Genomic DNA, 11,420 nt, shown 5'->3' on the forward strand with positions numbered 1-11,420 from the left:
AATGCAAAAATGGACCACACACTTCAAACACATAAGCCAGAAGGGTCATTCCCAAGAGGTTTTTTTAACTGTTTTTAACACATACTTACATATAGCACAGCTTCTAGTGTTGTAAACATGCTCATGGGAATAACACATGATATGCTGGTGAAGGGACACTGGTTTACAAGATTTTTGTAGCTATTTCCATGAATATAACATTATCTTTGTCAAGATTAACATTTCAAAATAAAACTTTTTTTTGCATGCCCTGCAAAAACTGTTTAAGCTACAAACAGCAAGTGAAAAATAACTGGCATTATCTTAATCAGTAAATGAAACTCACAATAGACAGCTATTCAATAAAATACTTTTATTTATGTACAGTGTAAAGATGCTTTCCAACAAACGTTATATCATACAAGAGCAGATTTGAGTTTGCTTAACACTTAAATTCACTTTAAGGGGGAGTCTCCCTGAGGTTAAAGAAGGTTTTGTATAACTGTATATCACATAAATATTAATCCATGTTATCAGGAATACACAAAAACACTCTGCAAGATTTGGACATGAATATTTAGTGGAAGATGGGCCTGAGAGGATGTACTGAAAACTACTACTAGACAAAGATATCGCAGTGGTAATGTGACTCCTCCAAGATCATGACCAGTACTGCAAGTAGGAATAAAAAAAAAAAATTGGTGGGTTCAGCGGGGGAAACAATGACAAGTTTTGGAAAAAAACATAGGATAGAAATGGAGGAAAACACAACTGTGATGTAGGAATGTTGTATGAACACAGTAAGAATCAGATGACTGGACAAGGTGTCTCAGATGAAACATTTTTCTTTAGAAAAAAACAAACAAAAAAACCCAAACCAAAACAACTAAACACCATTATCCCCACCACAGTTTGCTGGTTTGGGTTTTTGTTGTTTGGGTTTTTTTAAAAAAAAGCTTCAGCCAGAAAGGTGACACTAACACCATTCCTCAAATAAGCTTGTTCAACAAGAAAGCAGTGCCAAGTCCCTAGCAGTCACCTTGGGAAACAAATATTTCACCCAAAATCACTTAATTCAAGTTTTCCAAATCCACAGCAGCATACCCTGTGACCCAATCCAGCCACTACTGAAGCTGACTGAATTTTTCTAAATGAGATTGCAGATGAGGCTGTATAAGGTGGGCCAATAGGACTGGGATTAATTTCACTTCGACAAAATTTACAAACAAGATATGGCTACTCTACCTCTGGGCTGAAAAGGTGCACTTAGTTGTAAGGGTTAATAACACCCAACCCCTCAGTTCGAGAATTTTTTCAGACTTGTTTCAGAGCAATGTGACTTCCACAACAATAAACCAGAAAATCCTCCTAAAGGGAGCAGTCAATAGACAGCAAAGAATCCCAGAAGTCTTGGATTGGAAGAGACCTTACAGATAATCCAGTTCCAACCCTCCTGCTGTAGGCAGAGACACCTTCCACTACACCAGGTTGTTCAAAGCCCCATCCACCCTCGCTTGCCTTGAACACTTCCAGAGATGGGGCATCCACAACTTCTGCAGGCAACCAGTGCCTCACCACCCTCACAGGGAAGAATTTCTTGCTAATATAATCTAACTCTCTTCTCTTTTAGTTTAAAGCCATTACCCTTGTCCTATCCCTACATGCTCTTATAAAAGGTCCTTTTATACTCAAGTATAAAGAAAGAGGCTCTGTGTAACAGAAACCGGTAACTCAACACTATGCCATGATGAAGACAAAGAAAGGTTGTATTTTTGTTGTGTTGTATTTCTAGCTGGACTGTGAAGTACTCCCAAACCAACAGAAATAAAATAAGTGCTGTTATTTGCTTTATTGCACAGCTTTCTTGTTCTAGCAGGTCTACAGGTGTTTACATTAACAGGGGCTCTAAAGTATTATTCATTATATAGTAAAGACATGCAAACCCAGGCTAACAGGCTTTTTGTGAAAAAAATCACACTAGGATGCAAACTAAAAAGACTTCATTATTATGACAAAAACATAATTTTAATGAAAGATTTTAAATTCAATTAATAAAGTTACACAAATTAATAATATAAAATATTAGACTTTAGACATCTAGTGCTATGACAAATTTCTAGCTGTCTTTTCTCAGTCTCAATTCATTACTAACCCCACCCTCCATATTCTTTTATTTTAATACATAGGAAATTCACATTCTTTAGCCAGCCACTATAAGAATTACACACTCATCCCAAACTTCTTCTGATCCTTCCATTTTCTGTTAGGATTTTTCTGCCTAGCTTAGAAATAAGAAGGTAGCTCCAAATTTAGATTTTACCTATTAAATATCAGCACAATAAGAGACAGGGTTCTGTGTAAAATTACTGTGACCCTCTCAGCCTGGTTTTGAATGGGCAATTTCAGATATTCAGCACTTCATCATTATCAACAAGACCTGGCTATATATTTGTGACCTAAAGTAAGAAGTTTTGTCCCCATCACAGAAAAGCAATTCAACTCTATGCTCACACAGAGTGAATGAGGGAACACAGCAACTTGACCACTCCCTTCACTCAGAACAAATCAAAGACAATCCTTACAAAAATTAATAAAATGGGGCTGTATACACCAAAGAGTGCTTCCCTCACACATTTAAAACAACATGATCCACCACAGATCAGTCCACAAAGTCTCTAATTCATGGCCTGATCTACAGTTCTTCAAAGCTTGGGCTCACTCAGTCTTAATGCTTTGGGAAATAAATCTGTGTAACAGTTATGTCACACAGAATTCCAATTAACCATTTTTTTTTTAAATCTCATTTGTTCTGTGCAGCGAAACTAATACCCCAGTCATTCTCTTGCCACTAGGTGTCACTCTCTTCTATCGTGACTTTTATCCCTCCATCCACTTCCCAAAAATTTCACCCAGGAACCATCGAATTACATAAAGTGGGAGAACATCCATCACCATTAGTCCCTACCTAAAGAGCAACCCAGTTTCTCAGGTCAAGGAACGATTTTTGTGATGTGGTAGATAAAGTGCAAAGGATTGTTAGTGTCACTTGGTATGTTCTTTAAAGTTAAATAAAAATATTAAAACAATCAAACTCCTACAGGAGGTCGTAGGGGCTTTCCTCCACAGAGGAGTCACTCAGATTCTGAAACCATTGAAAACTAAGTGCATTCCCAAAAATAAGATGAACCATAACAGAAGCACTAGTGGAACTAATTGCACGACCCCTCACGGGACCTACAAACAAAATAACTTTACTAATCAAGCAGCATTTTTTTCAAGGACGATACAGAGTTACCTTCTGATGTTGCCACCTGTATTTCATTGATTTCAAGTCCAGAAGGGGCCACTCTGATTGCCTACAGACCACTCATATGGCAAATACACGGATCTCCACATGCATGGTTTCAATGGATATGAACTCCTCCCATACTGAGGGCAAGCTGAAAACTACAACTTTGAGTGAGCAAACACTCAAACAATTATTTTCCTGTTCCTTAAGTGCACTTAAAAGAAAAAAAGAACAAAAGCAAATACCTAAAAAACCTCAAACCCACAAGCCAACCAACCACAAAACCTAAACCCGGGCCATGACTGCATTCTACCACTGACCAGTTCTGCCACTTGGAATGATTCACTGGCACACAGGAATTAGGTACCATGCATACCTAACTTGGATCATAATTGATCTTAATAAACAATTTAACATAATTTTCAGTATCAGTACTTCCCCTATATGTGAAATAGGATGCAAGCTAAACTTGATTCAAGCTGAGCTTAATAGATGACTTATTGTAAAACCACTTTGAAGCATTAGGAAAAAAAATGCCATTAGGGAGCACATCACTACTAAATTATGAAATACTGTCCAATCTGACACATTGTTGGTGTAATTCATAACAAGGGTTGAAGTTCTTATATGTATACACATAAGAAACACAAAGAATGCTTTTCAACACTTGTGATGCATACAGAGTGCTACCAGCAAGGAATCACTGTGTCAATGAGCTTCTTGCAAAATCTTCTAGTTCAGTGCAAAGAATGACTTTGCATTGTATTCTTCTGTTACTCTGCTGGGAAATTGTTGTTTCAGTACTACATCTTCTTCTTTTGATGTGTTTCACCATTTAATTTGCCATTTTCCACTGCTTTATTTTCAAAGTTCCAGTCAGTTGGGCTGAGGAGTTGCTGAGTTTTTTTGTATGTCCAGTATGGGTTAAGTATTAGTGTAACAGCAAATAATCCTGAGAACAAAACAATAAAGTGAAGAAGTCCCAGGTTTTCTATAATCGAATTCCAATTGAAAATACACACCCACCACATGTGGTAGGTAAGGATCATGCGGCAGTGAAACAGATGGATCATCACCCACTGGTTTGCCTTCCAGAAAAAGGTGCTAGCACGGCCAGCCTAGGAAAATAAGAACACAAAGTATGCAGAAGTGAGATTGTTACTTCAAGATAAGGAAATGGAATCTGTAGAACTAATACAAATATCCACCTTTCATATATGCACACTCTCAGGCATTTTTTCCTCATAGTGCAATGTTACTCCACATCTATCTGGCATCCCAAACTTGGTATGGACCGATACCACCCCACAGGCACTCGGCACCACACAAACCTACATAGAGCTGCTCAAGTGCCAGCTCGACAAAAGCAGGTATGACAGCAACACACATATCAGTTGGACAAATGCAGTTTTGATGAAAAACTATCCAAACAAGCCACATAATAATCTACGGGCAAGTGAAATGCATGAAAACTGTGACAAACATAATCTGAAAATTATCACATCCTTACCTTCAGAAGCATCCAGGAAATGCATGTTGAGGGAGTGCTCATCTCCAGCAACATTCCCATCAAAGGCAGATAATGTCCAGATTTCACATTAATTACTAAACCAGCCAAGCCACCAAAAGCAAGCAAATGATGAACTACTAAGAAAACATCAAATGTTCTAAAAATAATGTTGGACACATGAACTGCTACATTTTCAAGCAAGAAAAATCCAGCTGCTATTAAACAGTTAAACCAACTCCACTTTTGCTGTGAATAGACTTTGTCAGCATGAAAAACAGGATCTATGAGCAAAGCCCATAACCCAGCAACACAGCTCTGAAGTCCAAACACACCACGTGTGACTGCCATATTCCAAAACACCTTCTCCTTTGCATACAAGGCACGGTAAGTGGTACTTCTCCAAGAAGACAACCAGTGAGACAGAAGAAATACTCCCAAGTAGATTAAAAAACCAGCAGCCAAAAATGTCAAACGAACTTCCCATAAGAGATAGTCCCAGTCAAAAATAGTCCCAAACACTGTATCATCATTTGCAGGATTCATTTCTTCTCTTTTGACACTTCTCATCCCCACTATAGTCTCCTTCATGCCTATTTTGCCTCTGCTATTATGCAAACCAGTAAGCATGAACTCTTCCATCTGGAACAAGGAGAAAAAAATTTAGTGAATTTTTAAGTACATCGATGTATATAGATTCTAAACCACAGAGGGCTCACATCCACCTCAGTTATGACTTTGGGCCTGTTGCCATTAAGCAGAGTCATCCCAAAGATAGGTAGACAGACAAAAAAAAAATTAAGCAACAAGATTTACAAGTGGCCTGTGAAGTCCCAACTAGTACAAAGTAATGCACTGAAGCAAAAGCAGAGGAGGGTCAAGTAGGAAGGCAAGAAAGAGGAAGAGAAGCAAATCCAGTTTTGTTACTTATGAAACTTTTACTTCAGCAGCATTCAGCAGTTATTGTCCTACTCCCCTGCTTTTCCCACATTTGCTACAGCTGCAGCTTCGGGTGTAATTCAGAATCTCAAATACAGATCCAGGACATAAAACTACAAAAAACTAATGTAGTAAGGGGGAACACTTACACCAAAAAGGGGATGTATGGTGGCTCAAAACAAGACTCTGCCACCAGTTTCTGAACATTCAGCCACTTTCCAAAAAACCCCAAACATATTCAAAAATGGAAAAAGAATATGGAATGCAGACAAGCAACATTATTACATATTATTAGCAACATCAGTGTAATTAGCTGAACAGCCCAGCATTAAGTGCCTCAAGTTGTCTGAAACTTCCTCAATACAGTGAAGCTCAAAAACAAAGTCTTGTGGGGAGGGAGAAAACAGATCTGAACTCCAGCTCGTTTTATGAACTATACAGGTGATAGAAGCACGACCACTACACCCGCCGCAACCTGTGACTGTTTAACACCGCGGCGCGTTTAGAGTCCGGTGAACGCAAGAGAAAAGGCCACGGAGATCACCGAGGACAGAGCGCCCGGCGAGAAGCCCCCGCCCTGCTGTAGCAGGCAGCCAATGCCACCACCGCTGCCCGCGGTGAACCCTGTAGGGCACCGACGGCCCTGCCCTTGGCTCGCCGCTCCGGGCAGGGGGATGGCCCGGGGGCCCCTCGCCCGCCCCACGCCACCACACTCGGCAAGAGCGACTCCAAGTGCCAGCAGCCCCCGCCCTCATCTCCCCGGGGGAAACCAGGGCAAAACACACCAACCCCACGGCACGACCAGGCCCCGATCAGCCCCCACTGCCGCAAGCCGGGGCTCCAGCAGGGCCGCGACAGCTCCTCCGCCTCCGCACAGACACGGCACCGACACCCCCGTAACCCGCCCCCGCCCCCGCGGCCGCCGAGCCTCTCACGCAGACCTGGGGACCGACCCCAACGCACAAACCCCGCTCCTCACCCACAGCGCTGCCTGCAATGACGAGACGACCCTTCCCGGCTCCGGGACTGCCCTGCCCGGTCCCCCAGGAGCGCCCGGCCCGGCCTGGCCCGGCCCGACCCGCCTGGGGAGGCCCTGACCCGGCTGGACCCGCCGGTCCCGCAGCACCGCCCGCAGCCGCCGGGCGCCCTCCGCGCATGCGCCGCGTCAGCACCAACCACCGGGCGCCGCGATGGGGGGGAGGGCGGACAGCACGGCCGTACCACTCGGGCAGGGGGAGCCTTGTTTGCGGGGCGCGTTTCTCTCCCCGAGAGCGGCGCTGAGCGTCGGCGGCTGAGAGGTGAACACTGCAGGGATGCCTGCCCAGCAAGACTGACAGCAAAAATAAATGTCAGTGGTGCCATAGCATGTGCATTTAGCTATAATTATCCCGTTTCATTAAAGACAGCAAGTTATTAAATGGATGTCACAGTGTTCTGCTACATGATTCTCCTCATATTTGTGACAACTGATGTTGTCATCCAGTGACTCAGGCTGGATCTCCCGCGGCCACTGAAACTGCCCCGGGAGGCTTCCCCGGCTGTGTGACCGTGCCGCGGTGTACTTCTGCTTCTCCTACAGGAGTGACCAACAGGGACTCTGAGTTCTGCTAGGGAAGTTCTCAGTCCCACAACAGATCAGGTGATTTCTCAAAAAGAGCGACCAAAAAAGACAAATAAAATCAAGCCACAACTTCTGCCACGTGGAAGATGGGCCTAGAACAGCTGAAATCCTGACCCGAGTCAGGTGTGGTGAGAGACCAGAGCTGGAAAATCTGCAAAACGACACTCTGACGTGTTCCTGGTTTCTGCATGGGGAGAGGGAAATGCTGCCATTCCCTGTGCAAAACTGGCACCATAGCAGGATAACTGGACTGCAGGGGTTCTGTACATTTGCTTTTAGCTGCTAATGTGATACCAGGGTCTGCGGCAGACCCGTGAGTTCTGTGAAAAGTGAGATCTGTTCTGGACCTGTATCTGAGATCTGTGTGCTACCTCAGCAGTTTACATACAGGCAGCCAGAAACGCCTGTTTGTTGGGAAAGTCTGGGGACAAAACCTACCTCTTGTGCCTTCTTTTAGTGTGCTGGGCGTGAGGCACCTTCTCTCTGAGCTCCTCTGCTCCAAGACAGCCCCAAGGGACAGCACGGTGCCTACACACCCAGACACTGCCTGTGTGCCACTGAGGTGAGTCACAGGCAGAGCGCATCTGCCACTTCCCTACCAGGAGCCTCAGGAGGACCAGGCTCAGCAGTAAATGCTGAGAAAGAAATTTCAGCCAAAAAATGCTGATTTCATACAGCAGGCAGGAGTGACAGAGGTCCTAATGACAAGCTCTAGCAAATTGGTCTTGTAGACGGGAGGATTCATTTTTTGCACAAAGGGGAGAGTAAATTTGTTGCAAAGCCTTGGGATATTGTTACAGCTATTTACTAATGCTGGAGGGGGAAAAGGACCACAGGGCCCGAGAGATGTGAAGTGAAAAATCTGGAGGAGTTCTCACTTGAAAAGTACTTTCCTAGCTGATGGTGGATATTCATTTATCAACCCCTGTTTTCTAGCAGGTGCTGGAGCTGTCCTGGGAAACCTGAAAAGGATGATAAAGCAGTTCAAGCAAAAGCTGGGAAGAAGTTGGAAGAAATTACTCTCTCAAGCAACATGATGGGGCTTATGTACCAAGGCCATGTGTTTTAGCTTTCTCCAATTTTATTCTTTGCCAGAACTGTCTTTAAATAATTCCTTTAAGTTGTCAAGGAAGAGGATATTTTTACTTACAAATAAAGATCTTTAACTATAGTGTCAAAAGCAAGATCACTCACTGGCTGTTGTCTTTCTTATGGTTTTTCTTTGTCTTTGATGCCTTACTTGCCTTCTCAAAGTAATATTGCATCTTTTAGTTACTGGCAGCCATAGCTATGTTGAAATAGTTCAGAGTTACTTTCTGAATCTTTTACTGATACAGCCATATTTAGTAACATCTTTTTTATAGGCGTGTCATTATGATCACTTCAGGTATTTCAAAGTAGTTCGTCCTGCAGTGAGGCTCATTGTCCACATTATGTCATATTCAATTCTCCTTCATACAGACATTCTGTCTGGATGCCACAGCATGCCGAGTCCAAAGCTAAATTTCCTATCTAGACTGTCTCAATTTTGGAAGACTTTCTCAGCATCTTCAGAATGTCATGGCTGGAAGAGCAAAGAGCACCTCCTGGCAAGGATCCCTGCCTGCAGTCTGGATGATCCACTCACTCCTTGTAGCTAAAAGCCTCTCCATACTGATTTGGTAGTGCTTGCTTGAAGTCAAGAACTGGATCTTTTTTCACTTTACAATACCTGTGTTTTGTTGCCTCAATGTCTACATCTATACATCCTCCACCATGTGGGGGCTGCCTTTTACTTTGAAACAAGTGGTTTCAAATCTGATCCTGATGTGAATTGAAAATTACTTCAGTACACACTATTCCCAAAACATGTGTATAAATGTTGGCTTCAGAAGGTAATTTTTGCCATACTGCTGCTTCAAATGGACCCATGCCCAATACCCAGGAACCCTTTAGACAAGTAAGTACCAGTTAGTTCAGGTAAACCTTAGCATACCTTGGTGTCATAACAATAATTAAATACTGCATGTTGTAACAAATCAGTTCCTCTGTTTTATTTACAAATACACAAATATCTGATGATAGTTAAAATGTCTTTAGTTTTAACATTTTTGTTTTCATTATACCCCAAATCAAAGTGCCATGATCCCAGATCCTTTTCCTGCTCCCTATGCTTCCAGAGGCAGAGTAGTCCCCTCTTGGTGGTGTGAGAGCACCTAAAAGGTAGGCTTAGGAGATCAGTATGGGGAACACAAGGGCAGCCAGTGATACCTTCAGTGATTCCCCTCCTCAGAGGGGAGCCAGCTGTGGAGAGACTGCAGGAGGATTGCAGTAGGATTTTATGTTTATGTGGTGGGTATACAGAATATGGCCAACCTGTGCTTCCATTGCCATTCACAGTGAGTTGAGTAGTGTGTTTTAGGGCCAAGTTAAGAAAGGAGTTTCAAGCCTGTAATCAAATTAATCCATCCATTGCAGAAAACTGTTCGTCCTGTAAACATTTGCCTTGGGCATGTAAACATTTGCCTTGGGCAGAAAAGTCCACAATAAGCCACCCTGAATTCTGCCTTTTGCAGTGGCAACAGAGGGAACTTTTCTCTCTGAAGGAGGCATGGCCTGATGGGGCCAGAAATTATCTGTGGCAAAAGGGACGTAAATTGGAAGAAAACCTGCCTGATGAAGCAATTCCCTGATCATTTTATAGCTCTTTGTCATCCTCTAAGTAGTATATGAAGGAACTCAAGTTACTGCCTAAGGTTATTTTAATTAATTTTTTAATTCCAGAGTACAAAATACTTGTAGTCAGTGTATGTTGAACTAAGTCATATGATCATAAATAAAACCTGAGCTGGTAATCTTCCTAATAGAGGATAAAAAGTCTACTGCTAATTTAAAAGCCAAGACCTCACTGACTTCTCAAAAGGTTTTAGCCCTCTGCTCCCAAAGTTTTAGAAAAGCTTTTTAAACTGAAATTTACACCTTCTCCACCTACTAATCTACAGTCTGGGTTCAAATCTATGAGAGATGACTACTAATTATGAGAGTTTTGGTTCGAGTCTGTGGGAGGCTTACTGCATGCCTGCCTCAAGCAACACTGTGGCAACACCAAATGTGTAATCTTGGTTTTTTTTCAATGCTTTACACACACTCTCAAAGTTCTTCTGATTCTTGTTCAACAAGTACTTGTGTTGCAGTATTCCTAGATGCAAATCACGATTGTTAAAATGAGCACTTGGAACATGCTTGTTTAAGGCCTTTTTCCTCTTAGCTAATAGGGAGTATACTTGAGTTCTTTTAGAAAACCTGTATTACAAGGCTTTCATGTGCTCCATGGGTTCAGAATATCTTTACATTTCATAACATATTCATCTACCTAGACTGCTATGCTTTCCTCTGTACTGGGAGATCTGCACAAACTCTTTTTGTATTTCACTTATAGTCAGTTTTAAATAAATTAATCAACTCCTTATGCTTCAGAACAGATAGTGAAAATAGTTGCCATGAAACATTTGATATTCTCAAAATTTTAAACTATTCACATTTGCTGAGCATCCACACTTTGAGCTATGAGCTATGGTAGCGGATCACAGATCAGCAATGATCACAGCAATGAAACTGTTGGTTTCTGTCTGCTTGAATATTTCCAGATAATGGAAGTGATATAAAAAAACCTGGAGATTCTTTACTCAGTCCCTCTAAAGGCTATCCCCCATTACTGTTTGCAAATATTCCATGAAAATGCTGGAGGTATACAACCACTGTTGAGTAGTGTTGGATATCTCAGTCTCACTCCAAAAGCTCTGTTACATGTCAACATAGTTCAGGATATTACTCATCCCTATGCTGTAACATCTGGCCATTCATCATCCACTGCTTAGTTGGACCTCACCAAGTACAGCCTTTGGGCAATTATTCCTTCACTATTTCTTCTCTTCTCATTTTTAAAATTCCATTTAAGGCAAGATACCCTATTTTTTTCCTAATTTATTTCCATTTTAATACATGACACTTTCAAGGTCTCTGCTATACAAGTCCAACCACTTGTGTCATGAATTTATCTGAATCTCAAATTCTCTCTTCTGCTGGCTCTGCAGTTAGTCTGTAAA

At 42.1% G+C, this 11,420-nt stretch overlaps 1 protein-coding gene across 2 annotated transcripts; it reads right to left on the minus strand.

Moving 5' to 3' along the window:
- Positions 1-337: 337 nt before the first annotated feature.
- On the minus strand, positions 338-6,793 carry CLN8 (CLN8 transmembrane ER and ERGIC protein). Of its 2 annotated transcripts, none has more exons than XM_083857613.1 (3): positions 6,694-6,793; positions 4,779-5,417; positions 338-4,386 (listed from the first exon to the last, which is right to left on the minus strand). In XM_083857613.1, exons 2-3 carry the CDS (start codon positions 5,415-5,417, stop codon positions 4,072-4,074), a joined length of 954 nt encoding a protein of 317 aa, XP_083713739.1. In that variant the 5' UTR covers positions 6,694-6,793; the 3' UTR covers positions 338-4,071. The 2 variants fall into 2 exon arrangements, with proteins under 2 accessions (XP_083713739.1, XP_083713740.1); XM_083857614.1 differs by lacking the exon at positions 6,694-6,793 and adding an exon at positions 6,656-6,674.
- Between the last annotated feature and the right edge of the window lie 4,627 nt (positions 6,794-11,420).

This window comes from Zosterops lateralis (assembly GCF_965231275.1).
Source record: "Zosterops lateralis genome assembly, chromosome: 3".
Lineage (NCBI taxonomy): Eukaryota > Metazoa > Chordata > Aves > Passeriformes > Zosteropidae > Zosterops > Zosterops lateralis.